The sequence below is a fragment of the Notolepis coatsorum genome (genome assembly GCF_963971535.1).
Source record: "Notolepis coatsorum genome assembly, chromosome: 10".
In the NCBI taxonomy this organism is placed as follows: Eukaryota; Metazoa; Chordata; class Actinopteri; order Aulopiformes; family Paralepididae; genus Notolepis; species Notolepis coatsorum.
Genome location: NC_140174.1, coordinates 50,258,101 through 50,280,528, shown reverse-complemented (window position 1 = coordinate 50,280,528; position 22,428 = coordinate 50,258,101). Strand labels below are relative to the sequence as shown.

Genomic DNA, 22,428 nt, shown 5'->3' with positions numbered 1-22,428 from the left:
CATAGTATTGCTTTTATACTGCCGTAGAATGTTTAAAACTCCGTAAGCCCACCGCGCAGCTCCCCGTATCACGTTACACTATGCCCCCACGCTCGAGGATATACAGTGAGGTCTTGCTCGTCGCCACGCTATATGTCCCTGTTTCACCGCACGATTTTAAACACAGTTAAAACTCTTCTGCGTATCCTCGTAAAAAAAATTTCTTTTTCTATCAGGTCTTTAAATCGGCCTTTATTCCAAGTGAGTGTCAGGTATGGTGGGTGACTTTGAAGATGCCAGGGGGAGGAGTCAGTGTCAAGCTTGCGCAGCTGAATCATAAACAGACGCTGATGCCACCCTGCTGTCGGACAGGCCCGGTTTAGACGGACAGCATGTCAACATGGTGAGCGCTAGCTATGGGCCGGCAGGCAGCTGATCCCCCATCCCCCCACCATTCCACCAGCAGCCTGCCGCACCAGCTGTGTGTAAGTTCAAACTTAGCCTAGTAGTTAGAACGTAAAATTAGTGCTAAGTTATGATTTATGCATTCCTAAAATAAAAGCGGTTTCACCACGTAGAGATAAGTGTAACTCTTAAGTGACAACTAAATAGTTACACATGCCCTAGGAGGGTAAGTGTAAATCATACACTGTCACAGAATTATACTCACTGGCTGTAAAACAGCATTTTCCCTTCCACACAGCATTGTTTTTTTTCTCATTAATTTACCATTTTTGCAACACAGTAATTCAGTAGAGATCTAAGTTATTGATGTGATATTTCAATATTGACGCCAAGTTGCTCATGCCAGCCAGCAGGCTAATGCGCACAGGAAGCATGATGATTCTATCTATGATCATTGATTGGCCACTTGTCTTATTTATGACTTTACATCCAAACTAGTTACAGTAGGTTATGCCCTAAGTAATCATGGTGCTACCAATTTTAGTAGCTCATTTAGTTAGAAACAAACTAGTAGTTACTCTAGTATGGCCTCTAGTGTGGATTTACGCATGGCGGGTGAAGCCTGGTGCATCGTCCTCTTTCTCTCATACTTTGTTCATCCTCACTTCCTTCCCTCCTTCTTTTCTATAAATCATACCCAAGGTGTCATGTTTTATCATGGTAGATCTCTTGTGGTGAAACGTTTAACAGAAATTGTTCACTATATTTGTACATGAAAAAACAACAACATTCTGCCACATCTCATTTCAACAAACCAATCCGACTAAGAGCATATTTGAACATATGTTGAAGATATAAATAAAAATAAAATATGTTGAGCATTGACCAAAAAACGAAAACATTTCAGGTAACTAACATTACATATCTCTTGGTGTGGAATTAACACAACATTATGTATACTTTTGACAATAAAAGTATGCATAGGCATCGTTTTGGTATGGCAAGGTATGGCACTCACCATACCTTGGTAGTTGGCTTCTAGCCAAATTTGACATTTGAAATCAATCTGAAATACTTATCCTCTCATTTGCGTGTCATTTGTGAGAAATGACAACTACCAAATCCATTCCTGGACAACGCAACACAGTGTGCGCTCCGTACTTGTGCCGCATGCGAGGATCTCTCTCTCCCCCTCTCTCTCTCGAATCCGGTGATCACTCCGTAATATGATCATGTTCATTAAGATCGACTGGAATAAAAAAAAATAGGTTTACTACTTACATACTGTAGTTGTCTCCTTTGTTCATTAATGTTACATAAATGCCATAAGTGAATTGTATTGAAACAACTCACCAAAATGTACTACTGCACAACTGATTTGACTAAATAAATCCACCAAGGGGGACCCCCCTTCACCCCCCCCCCCCCCCCCCCCCCCACTCCCTTGGCATTTACTGAAATGACGCTACTGAAAGTATGCATTGATGTGTTAATTTCACTGGATGCATTCAACAAGGCAATAAATGGAAACTGTGCATCTCCCCTTTTCTTCTCTCTCTCACTCTGGTTCTCACTCGCCCTTTCTCTTTTTCCCTCTCTCCATCTCTCTCCCTTATTTATTGTAATTTTCCTTGTATCCTATTGCTACTGTAATTTTTATTTTATTTACTTGTATGGATGTACATAACCTTGTTTTTGTTGCAGCCTCCCACCCCCTGCTTCCCTCAATAGGCTTTTGCTTTTTGGTCAAGCTGCTTTTGTATATATTTGTTCTTACTTGCTTGCCTGTAAATAAAGGTTAAATAAAAATTAAATACCAATCATTTCCGATATTACATTTTAATGCCAATATCGGCCGATAATATCGGTAGGCCGATAATAAACGATTCGATTTTCATTTTTCTCATCTTGATCGATCGTTTCTTAGTTTTTTATTTCAATTTTGATCGATTTTCGTGGCGCCCCTATCGTGGATACATTATAGGCCAGGCCAAGTCAGTTTATTTGTGCAAGAATTAATAGAGAGAGATTGTGTAAAGTACACAATCCCACCCAGTGCAGACTATGCCCTTTAATTAGAGAGAGTCCATTTATTTGTCTAGCTCTGGGAGTGTCTGGCCGTGAGTACCGTGAGGGCGGCACAGATGAGAAATCTGAACCGCACCCTGAGCAGAGGAGCATGGCAAATACCAGACGTATTGGAAGACTGAATGAAGTTTTCACTGGAATTGTGTTTGCTAGGGAACGGTTTTGGACCCAAATGTATGTCCTGTCAGTTATTGCATTAGGAACGATTTTTTTTAACCAAATAAGTGTTGTTGCTACTATCGCCGATATAATCGTGCTAGATTTGGCCTCTTTTTTCATCACTGCTTGGTAATCAGTCCGGAGCACAGTGGATAAGGGGCATCACGATTCTACAAATCCATGATTTGATTTTGTCAATGAAGAATCGTGATACCCCTTTTCCACTGTCCTCCAGTGGACATACCGAAAACCGTTCCCTAGCAAACACAATTCCAGTGAAAACAGTCTACAGGCACTGTCCACATTGACGATACTTCATTAGTCAAAGTATCGTCAATGTGGACAGTGCCTGTAGACCGTTTTCACTGGAATTCTGTTTGCTAGGGAACGGTTTTGGACCATATGTAGGAATGTATGTCCTGTCAGTTATTGCATTAGGAAAGATTGCAACAGGAAATAAACGTGGGTCTTTTTAGAATATTACTGTAGTCACTTTGGGAGTGCGCAACATGCTGCCATGGCTATTGTAAATACTGGATACTTCCATTGTGGATTCTAATGCCATTTTATAGATTTGGTTATAAATATTGGTATAAATTCAAAGATATTGGAGTTGTACTGTATGTACATGTATGTACATGATATTCACAGTGTGATAATGATAAGAATACAGCATGTTTAGTTTATACATGTGTGGTTTATACCCAGTATATACAGTCTGTGTGTCTGTTGTTGATGGTCTGGTCCTGTTGTGTGCTGCTGTGTAGACCCGGCCTCAGACGGCTCCTCTCTGGAGGCCCAGATGAAACTAAAGCGGGCCCAGCTGGCCCACAAGCTGAATGAGAAACTGGCTCTCAGGCCGGGCCCCCTGGAGTTGGTCCAAAAGAATATCATTCCCCTAGATTCTGCCGTCAGAATGGCCGCCATGACAGGTATCATCAGAGGAGCGATGGCATTCACACGTGAAAACGCTAGGGACCTTAACGTGTGTGTGTGTGTGTGTGTGTGTGTGTGTGTGTGTGTGTGTGTGTGTGTGTGTGTGTGTGTGTGTGTGTGTGTGTGTGTGTGTGTGTGTGTGTGTGTGTGTGTGTGTGTGTGTGTGTGTGTGTGTGTGTGTGTGACTCACAACAAACTGTGTGTGATGTGATGTTCACTCACGTCATATCTTTTATCGTTTGTCTCGAGGGAGCAACGAGCATGACCCTCCACTGATTGTGTGTGTATTAACAAACCGTCGCTCGAGTCCGCAGCTAAACGTAGCCGGACAGCAGGGCTGAAAGCAGCCTTTTTGAGATTGTGAAAGTCAGTGGTGGAAAGTACTTTTTTACTCAAGTACTTAAGTACAATTCTGAGCTACTGAGTATTTTCATTTTAGAGAACTTTATACGTTTACACTACGTTTCAATGGAAATATTGTACTTTTTACTCCACTCCATTCATCTGAACCCATCAGTTACTAGTTACTTTGAAGAAAATATTTTGCATAGAAAACATGATCAAATTTGAAAGCCCGCCAACTTCAAGAGGACGTAATCAGAGCAGCATACCTGGCCCACATACCACTTTAACATAACCTGTAGAGGTTAATGGTTCAAGGTTTGAATGCTCGCAAGCACTGGAATACACAAACGTCATATAGAATGCATACTTTTACTAGATTCAATAGAAAATACCTCTCTACTTTTACTAAAGTAGAATTTGAATGGAGGACTTTTACTTTTACCAGAGTACTCATTTATCTGGGTATTTCTACTTTTACTTAAGTAAATGAACTGTGCACTTCTTCCACCACTGGTAAAAGTCCAGTGCATGCATTACAGTTCACCGCAGAGATCTTCATTGGGTGGGAATGGTCTTGAAAAGAGCCGTTATCTCGCCACAGCAGTGCTCTGAATGGATATCGTAGACTTAATTTGTTTGGGGAACCACGATGGGACCACGATGGGACCAGCCTCGCGCAGCCGGCGTTTGATTCGAGGTCCTACCCGAGGATCGGCACTTTCGGAATCCGATTTGCAGCGTTTCTTAACCCCTGCGCTGTGTTTTCGTTTCATCCCCGGACCGTAAGGAATGGAACGTCCACTTGAGTGCGACTTTTTCATCCCTGCCATCTGAGTCACTCCATATCATTCCTGGCTGTCCGCCCCTGGTGTTTTGATACGCCCCTGTGTTCTTGTATACTCTCGGTTTAATGTTGTCCTCCCTCGGGCCTCCAGTAAACAAGTTGCGTAAGGAAGCCGCTGGTTCGCAGCACGTCTCAAGCTGGTTTACACTACCTCCATGGGAGGAGGGGACCACAGTTTATTGAGATGAACAGCAGCTGTATTTGGGTCCACCCTTTTCTTTTAGAAGTGTGTATGATACGCGCATGTGTGTGAGTGAATGTGTATGTGTGTGTATGATATGCGCATGTGTGTGTGTGTGTGTTTGTACAATGTGTATGTACAAGTCTGTGGATTTGTGTATATGCATGTCTGTGTGCTTGTGTTTGTATACAAGTCGGTACACTTGTATGTGTGTGTGTGTGTGTGTGTGTGTGTGTGTGTGTGTGTGTGTGTGTGTGTGTGTGTGTGTGTGTGTGTGTGTGTGTGTGTGTGTAGGTGTAGGTGTGTGTGTGTGTGTGTGTGTGTGTGTGTGTGTGTGTGTGTGTGTGTGTGTGTGTGTGTGTGTGTGTGTGTGTGTGTGTGTGTGTGTGTGTGTGTGTGTGTGTGTGCTAGTGAGTGTGTGAGGCCATATGATCGGACCAGGCTGTTACTGTCCCCCCACCATCTCCTCAGCCCCCTCCCCCCTAATAGCAATAACCCCTGACCTTAGAGCGCTGTGACCCTAACGCATCACCCAACGATGGGTTCAACCTCTGTGTGATCGCTTGCAAGAAAATATTTGACCTCCGTAACTTTAACTACTTGTGGAAAGGAAGCCTCCTCCTGCATTTCCTGTAATCCTGTCGTCTCAATCTCCCTGTGACATCAGCTTGACACTAAGACCTGGACTCGGAAACTGTAGCCTATAGTATGTAATGGATAGAAAATGTCTTGCCAAGCACGCACACTGTTAAAGGAACAGTTCATTTAGTTGTTATTTCTATATATCCACAAAAGAAAAACAGTTGCACCAATTTTCTTTTAGATATTGGAAGTGGACATTTTTATGCTAGGACCCCAGGACCCAAACCTGAGCATGACATAACATAAGAGCAAAATGGCAGCTGTGTGAATATGGTCGCTGTCTCTTAAAGATTGCATGTACTATAGTGTCCAAACAACCTCCTAACTATTTAAAATGTTTAACTGTGTAGAAAGAAAGACTAAATATTAGTTTGTTTGTTCTCAGGACATGCTGACACTAGTAACCCCATTCACTCCCACTAGCATTATGCTAACAAATTCTGACAATTTCTACTTCCAAGATCTCCAAAATATAAACACTTGGTGCCAATGTTTTTTTGGATAGATTGAAAAAATTATACATCAAATGTTTTCCTTTAATAAAAGTGAATTCATCCCTTTAACCCATTATGTACCATGCCAACATGTCCAGTCCAAATGGTTGATTGTGTTGTGTGTCATCTGTGTGACTGTGTGCAAGAGAGGAACGAGAGAGTGAACAAGCTCATTATGAACAGGTGGGAGGAAATACCATGTAGGACAATGGTGTGTGTGTGTGTGTGTGTGTGTGTGTGTGTGTGTGTGTGTGTGTGTGTGTGTGTGTGTGTGTGTGTGTGTGTGTGTGTGTGTGTGTGTGTGGGGGGGGTGCTGTGATTGAAACCAGGGTACGTTCTTGGCAGGTCACATGTTTGGATACTAAATGAGAGAGTTATACCTCTGCACACACAACATGTACACACACATGCATACACTTGCACATACACACAAACGTGCATGCGCGCGCACACACACACACACACACACACACACACACACACACACACACACACACTCACGCAACATGCTTCACCACTTCCCTCCCCTGGCTCTGTCCCTTCACTAACCCCGGGTTCAGCTCCTCTAGATAGCGCAGCCACTCTTAACTTGGCCAATTAAATCCCTGCTCACTATCAGTCCAGCCAATCGGGGCCACGTTCACTGTGAAGTGGTCGTGTCAGTCCCCCCCCCCCCTCCCACAGCGTCACACCTCAGAGCTGAGTGCCGTACTAGGTGCAAGTGACAGGCTATAGTCGCTGTGTTGAACACCAGTGTTCACAGCTGAAAGGATACGCGCTGGGTGCATATACAGCTTGCAGTGGTGTACAGTGCACGTACAAGGCACACACACAAGCATTTGTACTTATTTGTAAACATACTTTAGGCTCGCTAAATACAAACAACCCCTCCCTAACCTCTCAGGAATGTTGGAAGCATGTTCTGTGTCCTCACTTTCTCTTTCGGTGTCTCTGCAGCAATACATGGCAACTCTCTGACCTTCTTTCTCTCCCTCTCTCTCTCTCCCTCCCCCCTCTCTTTCTCTTTCTCTCCCTCTCCCTCCCCCCTCTCTTTCTCTCCCTCTCTCTCTCTCTCCCTCCCTCCCTCGGTCTCTCTCTCTCTCTCTCTGTCCCTCCCTCTCTCTCTGTCCATCTCTCTCTCTGTCCATCTCTCTCCCTCCTCTCTCTCTCCCTCCCTCTCTCTCTCTCCCCCCTCTATCTCTCTCTCTCTCTATCTCTCTCTCTCTCCCCCCCCCCTCTCTCTCTCTCTCTCTCTCTCTCTCTCTCTCTCTCTCTCTCTCTCTCTCTCTCTCTCTCTCTCTCTCTCTCTCTCTCTCTCTCTCTCTCTCTCTCTCGTCCCTGTAGTGAACCATGGTAAGTTCCCAAAGCAGGAGGACTCCTATGCGTTCGAGGAGGAGGACAGCAGCAGTGACAGTCTGTCTCCTGAGCAGCACCACAGCGATGAGTCCCAGGGCTCGGCCTGCCCTTCCTCCGAGGCCATGGGCAGCACGCCCTCCTCCTCCTCCTCCCCCGCCCTCACCAGCCCGCGACAGGTGAGCTCTCCCTCTCTCTTTTTCTGTTCTTCAAATCACTCCTGAACCACTCCTCCCTCTCCTCAGTGTTGTTCTTCTTTCACGTTGCCGCGGGCGACACCAAAGCCGCTATAACATATATATATATATAACGCGCAGGAAGACGACGCGTTAGAAGGCGTGCCGATGTGATTAAAACGGAGCGGTTCTTGTCTCCTTTTTTTTATCAAATATTTTTATTTCTTTTTATACACAAAACAAGACAAACACAATACAGTAACAATAACAAGACTCACAATACCACAATAATAATAATAACAACAATGACATTAGCAATAACAAAAATAATAAACACAGAACATAACACACAAAATCTACTTATATTATTACAGACACCACAAAAGACAATGGGTCTCATTCTCCAAGGACTTACGACAAAAAGGGCTTTCTCTTAGGGCCATTTGAGACCTTTTCGGGCAGATTTTGGGATTCACCAACCGTCCCAATAAAACATATATAATTAATATTATATTATAATATATTGTCTATATTCATGTCTTGCCCGAAAAGGTCTCAAATGGCCCTAAGAGAAAACCCTTTTTGTCGTAAGAGAATGAGACCCAATTCCTCCCCCACTCCCACCCCAGGACCCCCGGACCCCCCAGGACCAACACCCCGACCCCACTCCGCCGCTAGATTGTGGCCTTTACTCTCTCAGCCGCTGAGACCAAAAGTCCAATGCCGACCTGTCCAACCCCAATCACCCGTGCAGTAGAGATTTCCTGGGCGTTGTAAACAGAAAAATACTACAGTTCGGTCGGGGCGCCTGCTCAGCGAAGGAAGGATCTGGAGGGAGGTAGTGTGACCTTCCACACGTTACACTCTCACAGTGAGAATCTGAGCTGCCAGGCTGGCTGCCGGCTGGCTGCGCATGTGTCGGAGGATAGCATGTGATAGTCTCCAGCCTCTCGGACCAACAGTAGGGGGGGTGCGCAACAACCAGGAAGGGAGTTGGGAATTGGCATAACGACTAACAGTGGGATGGGAGAAAAATCGGAAAAAGAGGAGGGGGGAAAAGATAATAATTAAAAAAAAGAAAAAGAAAAAGCTACTGGTGGGCAATCCCAAAACATGTGCATATAAGTGTGCATATAAGTTTGTGTGTATGTATGTGCAAGTGTATGCATGTGTGTGTGTGTGTGTGTGTGTGTACATGTTGTGTGGGGCGATGTTTAGCATGGAATAGTGCACAAACTAAAGTATGTAGAAATGAACTGGTTAATCAGTGTTGGACTATAAACAATGCCTGTCAAATGAGCCATACTATTGTCTCCATAGCTACAGTATAATACAGAACACACGATGGGTCCGCAAACATCGCGAAAATGGTCAATAATGCTGGCGCCATTGAGTAGAGATGGGAAAACAGCGTGGTGGTCAATGAGTTAACAGGTTTGTGCCCAACAAGCAGTTGTTGGTTATGAAAAATTGGAGAGTCGAGGTGCCATGGGCATTTAACAGCACAATACCTCTGTACATTACGGCATGTTTGAATCACATGGGATATTATCGGTCCATATTGTAATTGGCATTTTGATATAGGGGTATTGGAGTATACTACATCTTGTAATCTTTGCGGTGAGACTGCTGCTGCCTCTAAGGAACGCCACGATACAGCAATTTCTGGGTCAAACCAGCTTATCAGGGGTTTCAGCGAGAAGGACCAGAAGTACAGCTTCAAATCTGGGATTGCCAAGCCCCCATCCTGTTTTCTACGTTGAGTGGTGGTTCTTTTGATTCTTGGATGTTTGTTATTCCAAATAAATTTAGATATCATAGTTTGTACCTTGCGCCAGTGGTCTATTGGAGGAGGTAAGGGGAGCATTGAGTTAACAAAATGTATCCTGGGCAGTACGTTCATTTTGACTATGGATGCACGGGCCTGTAAAGAAGGCTCGACCATCTATTTAGATCTTGGTGTATTTTATTATATGTGCCTGTGAAGTTATATTTAGTTGTCTGATTTAGTGTGGGGAAAATCTCTATGCCTAAGTATTTAAAGTGTTCAACTATGGGGATGGTAGCCGGTAGTTGCACCGCTTTGGCCGACTCATTAAGAGGTAAACAAGCTGATTTGGGCCAATTCATTTTGAAGCCTGATATTTTACCGAATTCATCAATTATCTATTAATTTAGGGTGCCCATATTTTGATTTCCAAAAAAGAGGACATGCTGGCCCCAGCCTCGAGATACTTAATGATACTTTGCAGAATCGAAGTGGGCATGGCCACCTTCATTTCACTATGTCTTGTGTATGTATGTGATGAATAAACCTCTTGAATCTTGAATCTCTACTCAAAGTTTACTCAAAGATGCCTTATTGTTTTAACCTCTTAACATGCACCCAGAAAAGCGGCAATTTTTTTACTTGAACTTGAGGACTGCATACTTTTTTTGCAAGGCTTATCTTTATACGTTATGCTTATAGCACATGCATAAGCCTGGTCTCTTTTGAAAGATAACATTCTGAAGTTACTAATGCAAAAAAGGAAAATCACTTTTAGTGCTAATGAAATAGAGTAGCATATAGGTCTGAACTTGAGTTGAACGTGAACTTGTGTACTCACATTTTTCTGTAGTGGTTGCAATATCCCAAATTTAACCACATAACATGCGCCCAGAAAAGTGGACATTTTTTTACTTGAACTTAGCACATGCATAAGCCTGGTCTCTTTTGAAAGATAACATTCTGAAGTTGCGTACACAATAAATAAAAATCACTTTTAGTGCTAATGAGTAACATAGGGCTGAACATGAGTTGAACTTGAACTTGTGTACTCATATTTTTGTGTAGTAGTTTGAAATATATATTCCAAAATAATATATATATATTTTTTGTATAAGCTGGAAAACACCGCAAATCCATAGCCTGAAGTCTTATGTAGTACAGGTCAAAATGTTTGAGTCTTATAGACTAGAGACATCCGGGTAAACCGTGTGCCAAGAAAAAAGCTCTCCATCTTTCTATTTCCTCATCCAAGTAAAGTCATTCGGAATTTGTATCACTTGATCCTGTCTTCGCTTGTCAATTTTAACCTAGATCCCTGATTCGCACACCCCCATGTGGGATATCACTGGAAAGCTATACACTGACCATTGACCAATCATTTTCGCAATCGGCGGATGATTGACTTCTGGAGCCTCGGGAGTCCGGGGTGATAATCTGACGTGCGTGCGTAAAAAGTCGCACGCCTGACATATCGGCATGTAACTCGAGAACCGAGGCACGGATTTTGGCGATTCCGATGACATTCGAACGGCAACAAATAGCGCTTTAATTCGGTAATTTATATGTTCTGCGAAAAATGCAATCCTGAACCTTCAGATGCTTGCAAAGGGCTGTGAAACTGAAACTGAAACTGAAAAACAATGAAACCCGGACATTTCCATGAATTTATAAAAAAAAAAAAATGGCAAAAGAGGACGTTTGGTCACCCTATATTATTACACCAACACTATGGAACTAATGACCAATTTGACAACGTTCTCTGTCAGAATAGTCAGTAATTTTATATAGTGCTAGCTAACGTTTCAACATACTTGTCTTGTTGCCCATCAGCACGGGCAAATTCACTATTACTAAACTAGTTACAGTAGGTAGCTAGCTATCTGCTTCCACGTCTTATGTGTTGAATGTCGCACTGGGACTTGACATGACATTACCAACGTCTTTGACATATATATATTTTTTTTTATAGTTAACCAATGAGGTCAACAGGCTACTACCGGCAATCCATGTCTGTAATAATAATAATAATAATAATAATAATAATAATAATAATAATAATAATAATAATAATAAAACAAGTTTTTTTTATCTTAGGGGGGCTAATATTACATTAGCCACCCTAAAAAGGGTCTAGAACCGCCACTGGGTCAGTAAGCCTCGTGTAATAATGCCTGTGACGCATCGCAGGGAGCGAGAACGACTTGGTTTAGTCTCCCTTTTAAAAGATCGGCGCTTGTAGCCAATTCTCTTCGACTGCCACATCTGTTCAGACATCTGATGGTCATCTGGGAACCAGCGTACCCAGTGGACCCACACAAGAGCCTGTTCTCCCTGCTGCCCTCAGGTAGGAGGTACAGTACAGGAGTCTAAAAGCACACACAAGCAGACTGAGGAACATCTTTTTCCCCAGGCCATAAGACTGCTGAACAAATAATAGCACACACACTACACACACACACGTGCAGAGACCACACACACACAAACACTCATCACACACACAAAGTGCAATCCAACCCCTGTGCAATATTCACTGCCCTGAAAGTATATATATTTGCCTTAAATGTATGTATTTTTCAAAATATATAAAGTTTTATATATATATATGTATACTGTATATTTTATATTGTTTATTGCTTCTTATGTTTTGCAATTATGTTTTATGTCTTTTTATATTTACAATTTACCTAACAAAACAATGTGGTTGCATTGGTTACAGAGGGCCTAGGCTTTGCTTACATTGCCCCACTGTGGTAGCAGAGAGAACTGCACTGCCATCCTAATCCTTTTCTGTCTCTAGTGACGGTTGGATTGAGTTTAACTATAGGCACGTGTCACATTCCTACACGCCACTGTGTCTCATACTGCTGGCTGCTTCGCCCTCTCAGACAACACACCTCCCTGCATTCCAAGCATGACTCCCTGCTTACCTTTCACCCATGACATCATACCTAATGGCTAACGGTCACCAGCAACAAACGTTTTTTGTTGTGTTGTTGTGTTCCAACAGCAAACTGAGTGAACGCTCTGTACGTTTTATGTTTTATGTTTTGTTAGGATCCCCATTAGCTCTCAAATGAATGGCCGCTAGTCTTCCTGGGGTCCTCAATATGTCAGTATCCACATCAGTTTGTGAAAATTAACATTTTCACAAATATATTTTTCTTCCAGACAGCAGTCATTAAATAATAATTATTTTGATTCATAATAATTCAGAATTCCTACTAAGTATAATTTAAACTGTGAGAGAATTAGGCAACAGATAATTTCAGAACGTGTGTACACATATTTAATCTCTTTTTAATTAACGTTGCTTTAGAATTTCAGTAAATGTCAGTGTTTTTGCTCAGGGGTTTTGTATTTCCTCCAACCTGTCCATAATAATCCAGAACACCACTCCCAACCGCATGCAGACCGCCATTCAACATGTGACGGCAAACAACAAGTGTATTTTCAGAGTAAACTTGGCTTGTTGGCTAGTAGTAACAACCGCATACTTAGCTCGGTGTTGTGACGGGAAGTCGTAAACAGACAATCGTGTTGTTCGCAAGTGGGACGTCGGTAATGGAGGGCAGATGTGCAGAACGAGGAGGAGGCGTGAGCTAGACGCAGGGCGAGCGGCATGAGTAATGGAGGCAGAAGCTGCGAATAGGACCACAGGGATGATGTCACTATCGGTACAGTTGGTGAAGTCATTCATCTTGTCTGTGAACAGGGAGGTCCGACCAGAGACCCACCTGACCAGAGCCAGGATGAGGGGCTGTCTGGCACCAACAACAGCCAGGCCACTCCAGCCATACCTGTCCCTGCCATAGTCAAGGTAATCCTTAATTCAACACACTACAGATTATAGTTACGGGTGCATTGTTTAGTAAAACAGTTGCTACACATTTTTTTTTATAGGCAATGAATACTATTCCTACAGTTTACTTGTGTCAATCGCTTTTAATTCGTTGGCTTTCCCCACTCTTACCCCCGTTCATCCCTCTCACCCCCGAGCAGTCCAAGACGTCGGACAAGAATCGCCACAAGAAGCCCAAAGATGTGAAGCCCAAGGTGAAGAAGCTCAAGTACCACCAGTACATTCCTCCAGACCAGAAGGCGGAGAAGTCTCCACCGCCCATGGACTCCGCCTACGCCCGGCTCCTGCAGCAGCAGCAGCTCTTCCTGCAGCTCCAGATCCTCAGCCAGCAGAAACACGCCCACACGCAGTCCCACGTGCAGCACGCGCACACTCAGCAGACGCAGGCCCAGCAGCATCATCAGCAGCAGCAGCAGCAGCAGCAGCAGCAGCAGCATCAGCAGCAGCAGCAGAGGGCTGCTTTCAGCTACCAGCCCCTGCACCCGCCGGCCCAGGCCCATAAGTAAGTCCCACATGTGGCTGAATGAATGAACAAATAGGTGGATGAGGTCGTTGATCAATAAACACAGCATTGTATTGGTTACACACGTTAATACTCTGACGAAGGTCCGCAGAGACTGAAACGTTAGTCAAGTCAATGCATGCCGTCTGTGTTGCAAAGGAGGAGAAGTCACGGTTTGCTTCTCTCAATGTGTCTTTTCTTCTACTTTTTCCCCACCGACATCCGAGCCGCTTGGATGTGTGAATATCTCCTTGTCTAAAAGTTATTAATTACAAGTTTAACGTTGTATGTATGTGTCAATTCACAGCGTGTGAGTAATCCCATGCTCCCTCGATTGTACCCCTCCTGTAGAGCTGGCGGTGACCAGCTGACAGCCTGCAGCTCTGGCGGTTCTACCAATACGGTCAGCAGTAGCACCTCCTCCTCTCCTGTCAAGACCACATACCCTAACAACCAGGCCCATGTCTCCCCCGTCAAGCCTGGGCCTCTTCCAGCCAACCTTGATGAGCTCAAAGTAGGTGTCACCCCATGAAACTCCAATAACAACAACCCCCGAATGTAAATATCATGAATAACTGTCATACGTTACTTGATCTCTGTCTAATTCTCAAATTCTCTCTCTCTCTCTCTCTCTCTCTCTCTCTCTCTCTCTCTCTCTCTCTCTCTCTCTCTCTCTCTCTCTCTCTCTCTCTCCCTCTCCCTCTCTCTCTCTCTCTCCCTCTCTCTCTCTCCCTCTCCCTCTCCCTCTCCCTCTCTCTCTCTCTCTCTCTCTCTCGCTCTCTCTCTCTCTCTCTCTCTCTCTCTCTCTCTCTCTCTCTCTCTCTCTCTCTCTCTCTCTCTCTCTCTCTCTCTCGCTCTCTCTCTCTCTCTCTCTCTCTCTCTCGCTCTCTCTCTCTCTCTCGCTCTCTCTCTCTCTCTCTCCCTCTCTGCCTCTCCCTCTCCCTCTCTCTCTGCCAGGTGTCGGAACTCAGGCAGCAGCTGCGTATCCGAGGCATGCCCGTCTCGGGGACCAAGACGGCCCTCATCGAGCGACTCCGCCCCTTCAAGGACTCCAACCCCAGCCCCTCCCCCTCGGGCTCCAGTGACATCACCGCCGTGACCTTCCCTGTGACCCCCACAGGGTCCCTGTCCTCCTACCAGTCCCCCTCCTCCTCCAGCGCCGTGTCCCAGGGAGGCTACTACCCGTACCCTAGCACCTCCTCCACCCCTCCCATCTCCCCGGCGTCCTCGGACCTCTCCCTCAGCGGCTCGCTCCCCGACAGCTTCAGCGACGTGCCCATGTCCTCCCCGCAGTTCGCCCTGCAGCCGTCTCCGGCCCGGCTGAGCGCCGACGAGGGCCTGGGGGGCCAGCGGGGAGGGGAGGGCGGCGGGATGGAGGGTCTGGAAGCGGAGAAGGACAAGATGCTGGTGGAGAAGCAGAAGGTGATCGAGGAGCTGACGTGGAAGCTGCACCAGGAGCAGAGGCAGGTGGGTAACCGGAATATTAGTTACTTTGCATCAGGTTATTTACTAGTGCATATTTAAATAATGTCAATCTAGAATAGCGTATTGGATTTCACTGTGCCCACACGGTGCAAAAAAGCCAACTCATATCGCAACATGGAAATCAGCCAGACAAAGAACCTTTCTACGCTGTTAGTTTTTATGACGTACTTTTATGTACAGTGACATTTACATATGTGTGATTAAACATTTCCAAACACCTTTTGTGGCGGGTTCTCGTTAGGTGGAAGAGCTCAAGATGCAGCTCCACAAGAGGAAACGTTGCTACGGAGCCACCCAGGACGTCCCTCCCCAGTCTCACCACCCCTCCATGCACCAGCAGCAGACCCCCATGATGGGACAGCACTTCTTCGGGGTGACGGTCAAGCAGGAGCCCATGCCCCTCTCCTTAAGCTGCCCGCTCTCCTCCCCCAAGCAGCAGAAAAGCCCCCCCGGGAGCTGCATGGAGAGCATGGGCCACTGCGGCGGCTCCCTGCCCAGTATGGGGGGCCCCGTCGGGCCACGTTGCATGGACACAGCCCCCGCCTCCGGGAGCCCCTCCGCGACAATGTCCGCTTTCCTCAGCCCCCAGTGCTCCCCTCAGGACTCCCCCATCGGAAAGCCCTCCAGCAGCCCGCAGCCGTCGTCCCCTAACAATCCCTATTTGCTGTCACCTCCGCTGGGCAGGGACGGCTGCGGTCACCCCCTCCCTCAGGGTGGCACCAGGCCACGGAACATGCAGGTAAGCCGTAATTACATCACTGGTGCTGCGGCTGACCAAAATATAAACTCTTAATTCTGTAATCGAGTTAAGTCTGAATGTATTTTAACTGTAAATTCTGGTTATTTCCAACCCTGACTCACGGAACACCATTGATTCCGACGTCATGTCATCAATCGGACCACAACTGAGCGAGTTGTGTTTTTCTGGGCATCTGCGACTTTTTAGAGTTGGACCGAATCGCGGTGGAGAGAGAGAGGCGGCCAACGCAAGCACCCAGACCAAACATAACTCTCTCATTCACCATCCAGGCGAAGAGATTTTGGTCTTAATCAGTCAACACCGTGCCAGACGATAAGAAAAATAGGGTCTACATTGAAAATAACCAGAGTTATCCTTCAAGGTGTTTTTTCTACAGTGCCTCATAACAACCCGGTGACAAGAGTACCTCCACTTTGCTGCCTTTCCCCCTTAACCACAGATCCACCAGAAGAGCGGAGGCCAGCCAGTGAACTGTTCCTACACCTCTGACCAACGGGGGCTTCACAGCGCTTTCCCCGGCTCCGCCGATGGCGGCCTTATCCACAGAGGCACAGCCAAGACTAACATGCAGCCGAAGGTAAGAGTGAGCCCATGGCCTTCTAGGCACAGCCGGAGTCTGACACCTCACTGGGGGATCCAGCACATTCACTTAATAATTTTTCTTCTTTCCATTAAAGGGATCATTTGGATTTTTGGACATTAAAGTTGTATGAAATACTTGGCAGTAGTGTAGCCGAAGCAAGGCTATTAGCTTACTTACAGAGTCCAGAGCGAACCGGAATGCTTTATAGACGGGCAGCAAGCGGCAGGAACGGGGACTTGAAACGAATGAAAGTGTTTTAATCCACAACATGAATGAATGAATGATTTTATTTAGTCTTCTTTTACAAAGCAATGTACAGTAGTAGAACATTTATAAACTAAAGAAAATGACCGAAAAGGTGTAGGCTGAAGCCGAGGCTTATAATTGCCTGCCATTTCTACGTTACATTATTTACAAAAAATTTATAAAATAAACATAATTCAGTACATCATTTTGCAAAAACAAAAGGTTACAAAAGTTTCAGAGTTTTATATTAGGATAATAATAAGGTTTTATATTTATGTATCACCTTATATTTGAATAATTTCTTAAATGTATGTATCGAACTACACATTTTTACTTCTTTGTCAAAGTTATTCCATAGTTTTACCCCTTTAACAGATATACATCGACTTTTTATATTTGTCCTTGCCTTTGCGATATTGAATACACAAGTCCCCCTAAGTTTATACCGGCTCTCTCTAGTTTGGAACAACTCCTGAATACAACTTGGAAGTGAGTGGTTATGTGCTTTGTACATTATTATATATATACATGCAGGCTAAAGAGTTACCAAATTCTGACACAAAATCATCGTCCTACAGAATTGTGAAACAGCTGATGGGCTGTGTCACCCAGTGAAATAATAATAATAGTAATAATACACCGGCTTTTTTCAAGGAAACAAATCGTGCCCCTTAAATCCAAAGTGTCGGGAGGATTATGCATCTGTGTTTAGAAATAGGTAACCCTGCATGTCATGGTGTGGATTCAAACCTTTCCAGTTCGCTCGGAAAACCGGCCAGACCTCAGACCGCCACGGTACTCGGTACGTAAGCTAACAGCTTCGCATCCGCTACACCACTGGCAAGTATTTGTCAAACTTAATGTCCAAGAATCCGAACTATCCCTTTAATTTGTTACCTCTCTTGGACCCTGTACGACCATCCTCTTATTATCACAAGGTTCATTGTTACTCTCGTTGTATCTCTGCTCTTTGAAAGAAAAGAGCTCTTCTGCTTCATCATCCTCTCTCAAGTGTCATGTCATGTGACTTCCTTTTTTATTTTATTTTTTTTAACAACAACTCTACGGTTCAAAACGCCAACCCCACCCCTCTTTTATGATTACATCTTGAGGTTAGGATGCATATGAAGGGCTTACTTTATGACTAGGACTTCATACATACACGTCACTCTTGCTTGCATAATCTAGACATTTAAGATTATGCTGTACTCACACACACATAAATGACCCCCCCCCCCTTTTTTTTAATTGGTAGGCTAATATACATTCTTTTCTTTTCACCTTATTCTTCATGTAGATGTCAATATTGCCCTACCCCCGGCAAGTTGGCCAAAAGTGCCAGGTCTCTGCCCCCGCCTACAGTAGCTCAAAATCGGCTGCATCTGACTTAAGACAGCCCCCATGCTATGAGGATGCAGTCAAGCAGGTAAACTCCAAGTCCATACAAAGAAGAAACTCTGTAGTTAATGGCTGGCCAAATTTTTTTTTTTTTTTATTATACTTTTTTTTTTTTTTTTTTTCTATTGGCGTTGCTTTGACTCTCTTCTTCATCTCCATCTCTCCGTCTCTCGTCTAGTCATCTTTCACCGTTTCCATCACCTGCTTTGCACCCCTCCGTTCATCCATCGCTTTGTCTGTGACACTTACTTTTCACCCTTTACCAAATGTGAATGTTTTTTTGTTTTTTTATTGAGCTTTGTGCTGCTTTGTGTTACATGAATTTTATGTCCAATGGAAACATCCTGAAATATCTCCTTTTTTTTTTTATTATTATTAAGAGTGTAATATTTTGCATTGATACAAGCGTTAATTATAGTGTCATTACCATTTCAGCAACTCACCAGAAGCCAGCAGATGGACGAGCTTCTGGATGTGCTCATAGAGAGTGGAGGTGAGTTAACAGATTCTGGGTCAGCTCTAGAATACCATGTCTCCATCACAGAGTTATAAGGTTATGATATCTCTACTGCAATGTTACTAACCTAACTACTAAGTAACTAAGCTATCCTGTAGTTTTACCGTAGCTGGGTTTTGCACAGCCAACTTAGTATAAAATCACATCTATACCACAGACTGTAGGCCATTGTCCCACTGACATCAGTATTAAATGATGCTCTGTGCTGTGACCCCCTCCCCCACCCCCTTCTCTTCAAGAGATGCCAGCTAACGCCAGAGAAGAGAGGGAGAGGTCTTCTGTAACCAAAGTTGTGCCTCACCTTACTGTGTCCCCAGGGAGCACCGGCCTCATCATACCAACGTTCCACAGACACTACGAGCACCTGTCTCCCTCCCAGCTCCCCTACGACCACACGGCCAATCACGTCGCCGACAGCCACCTGGAGAGCCTGCTGGGCAGTCCCATTGGACGGGGAGGGGCGCTGTTCCTTCTGAAAATGGCTGCAGAGGAGGGAGGCCAGGAAGAGGATGGGAACGGAGGAGAGGAGGGTTACACCAGCCCCCACAACCACAACCACCACCACCACCATCACCACCACCACCACCACCCTCACCAGGACAAGCTCCTGGCCAACAGAGAACTGGTGGACACTCCGACCCCTCTGTCCCCCACCAAGGTGTCTCCGATCTTCGAGGCGCAGGGGCTGGTCGGCATGACCTTCAATGACACGCCATGGGAGACGATGGAATGGCTGGACTTGACGCCACCCAGCTCCGCCACGGCCTTCAGCATCGCTCCGCCCAACGGGCCCAGTATCTTCAACACGGAGTTCCTGGATGTCACAGACATTAGCTTGAACTCTGCTATGGACCTTCACCTGGATCACTGGTGAAAAGGACTAGACTGGCACCACGCTAACGGGAACCTAGCAGTCAACTACTAGCAAACTGCCAAACAGATACATGAACACACTAGAGACTAGCTGCCAACCACTGGTTAACAAGAGCTACGATACCAGCCGGCTACCAAAGACATTTTGCATGATATCAATAACGGGTCTCATGAGAAATGTACAATAAGTGCCAATATTTGTTTCCTATTACAACACAATGGGATGATTTGTTGTGAAAGAAATAAATAAGAAATAGGCAACCATTCGCCAGCCCTCGAACCAAAGATGGACTGCAGGTCAAGACAGGAATCCAACCACAGAATTCTATTTTGCCATAGACTGTTGTTTATAATTCCCAATTACTGTAATTAGCTTCATGTTCTTGTTCTACAATCTCCACCAGGTGCTTTCTGACATGATCGTTATCCTCTTAGACAATGGTGCGCACAACTACCAAACCAGTATGACTGTGGATCAATACATGAAGGATGTACTTAAAAGTAAATGCTATGGAAAGATATATAATTATAGTGCCTTATGCCAGAACTTCACACATTGTCAGTGTTATGCCATCTAGACTTGAAGACACATTTTGTCAATCATTGTATTCTCTCCGAGTCCGAGTTTATGTTTGTGTTACTGGAAAGCGAGAAGAAATTATGAACTGAATTGGATTACATAGTACGGCCAATTGTAAATACAATAACTATCTCTACTGACAGAGACAAGCTGACGTCTGCATATTTTGTCAGTGGTGTGGGAGAAAACACATGGTTGCAACCACAAAAACAGTGTATTATGTAATCGGTTTATTATTTTCTGTGTAAATATGGAAAAAAATATATTCTCACTTTGCACCTCTAGCTTAGTGCACATTTTGTCACAATTTGCTTGAGCATAGATTATGTTTGCAGAGAAGGAATTTAGTTTTTTATATGAGTTTCTCTTCACTTTAGTTTGCATATTTATTCACAGAATGGCATTGGGGAGAAATAATTTTTTATATTTCTGAGAAACCTTTTGTCTTATCGGTTTTAACCAGAAGACTGCTTTAATTACACTTGGTAATTGTTTCAGCGAGGGAGCTGTTACAGGCAGAGGACGTGGGTACACTTTACCATTATATTCACTACCAATGTATTAGTTCAATAAAAATACATGGACATTATTGATATTGAGTTACAGGATTCACTGCAGTTTACAAATATCAACATCAGCATATTTTTCTTCACTTCAAGTTTTAACACTAGAGTTCAGAGTTCACTCAAAGCAAGCAACATCAAAGGAATGTTAACGAAAGATAGATGCAATTTCATCTCTAATATTTTTTTTCTTAGTATATAGAATTATTTTTTGACCTTACAAATTTCACCCAGTCTTTGTATTTCCAAGACCGTCACATAGATATTTATTTTATTTTCCATTTATATTTATACATGATTGTGTATTTATGCTGACATTCCTTTATGATAGAATGGGATTCTTGATTTTCCAAAAAAAAAAAGCTCAAATTCAACCACTGACTTTTCAACTAAAAGGTGAAACAATCAGCTTCTCAAAGAAACTTAAATTTTCTAAAATCACCTTTCCTGAGAAAAATATGAAGCAGAAATGTAAATTTTCATCAGCACTTGTGAATATAAAAATGTAATATATTCAGATCTTTACTGTGAATACTGCACATAACACAGCACAAACTTGCACCCTAGCCTATAATTAGTTGTTCGTGTCATAATGTGAGAAATCTTACTTTTTTCTTTTTCTGTCTCACTTTTAAAATCAAGGTTTCAGCAGTCATCGATAAATGTGATTTTAATGCAGAGACAACATACAAGAAATGCAGTGTTCATTCAAAGAGCACTCGACCTTTGTAATAATGTGCTTTTGCATTTGTAAATGCAGCTCTGGCCTCACGGTTATAGTGGTTTTGACCAAATCTTCCTTTTTTCCAGTTACTTATGAAGTAAAGTGCACTTAAGTGGGATTCCATGGTTGCATGTACACAAACAAACTAAATGTATTTATCTCCCCCATGTCTAAAAACCCCCGGTCATTTTGATAAAAAATATACTGGTTTTTGTTTTGTGATGGGGTTGATTCTTTTCTTTTTATAAAAACGAAACAAAAAAACATCACAACTGACAGAAAGCTTCCTTGTTGCTTGGCCACCGACTCATTTACTATTGTAATAAAAACAAAAAAACAAACGCAATATTTGTCCGCACCCTGTATACTGTAGAAGAGCAATAAAAGTATCACAACAAAACCTTTTTTCCTCTGATCTTTTATTGATGTCCGATTCACAATAAGTTCAAAATACAGATTTTGTATTTATTAATTTTTTATACATGTGACCTTTTTAAACCCTCGATAAAGATACAATATAATACTCATTGCCCTTAATATTATCTTATAATCTAATATGAACATTCTAGTAAATTGCCATTTATACAACATGTATTCCTCTTCCAAGATATTTACTGTATATTCACCAGCTGTCCAATAGCTTCCTGCATCTAATATGCCAGGAGTAAAACAGACGGGGGAAACCATGGGAGAAATAGCTCCTTTCTGTTACGTCAAAGAGAGCCTGGGCTTCCATGGGGGGGGCATCCTTTTATAGCATTACAGATAGAAATGGAAATACCTAAACAGAAATCTCCTCTCTAGCTGAATCTAGCTGCGCAGCTGTTCTAGAACGCCAACAAATGTCCCACCTGTCCTGAATAAGCCACATGTTAAAAGTATGCAACATTTCTGTTCTCGACAAGCGTCCCTGGACATCATTCTCCACACACACGCCGGTGGCCATTTTCCAACATGGCTGACAC

At 43.8% G+C, this 22,428-nt stretch overlaps 1 protein-coding gene across 4 annotated transcripts in view; it reads left to right on the top strand.

The window, feature by feature from the left end:
* Positions 1-22,428, top strand: part of myocd (myocardin) — a 39,480-nt gene extending 17,052 nt beyond the window's left edge. Inside the window, exons 3-12 of one of the 4 annotated variants that reach the window (XM_084323892.1) lie at positions 7,418-7,605; positions 13,086-13,190; positions 13,373-13,734; positions 14,086-14,248; positions 14,692-15,201; positions 15,461-15,958; positions 16,419-16,556; positions 18,106-18,234; positions 18,642-18,699; positions 19,041-22,428. In XM_084323892.1, the coding sequence (XP_084180018.1) occupies positions 7,418-7,605; positions 13,086-13,190; positions 13,373-13,734; positions 14,086-14,248; positions 14,692-15,201; positions 15,461-15,958; positions 16,419-16,556; positions 18,106-18,234; positions 18,642-18,699; positions 19,041-19,597 (2,708 nt within the window). In that variant the 3' untranslated portion in view covers positions 19,598-22,428. Of the gene's footprint in view, positions 1-7,417; positions 7,606-13,085; positions 13,191-13,372; positions 13,735-14,085; positions 14,249-14,691; positions 15,202-15,460; positions 15,959-16,418; positions 16,557-18,105; positions 18,235-18,641; positions 18,700-18,962 lie in introns of all 4 variants that reach the window. The other 3 variants (XM_084323891.1, XM_084323894.1, XM_084323893.1) reach the window with 3 other exon arrangements.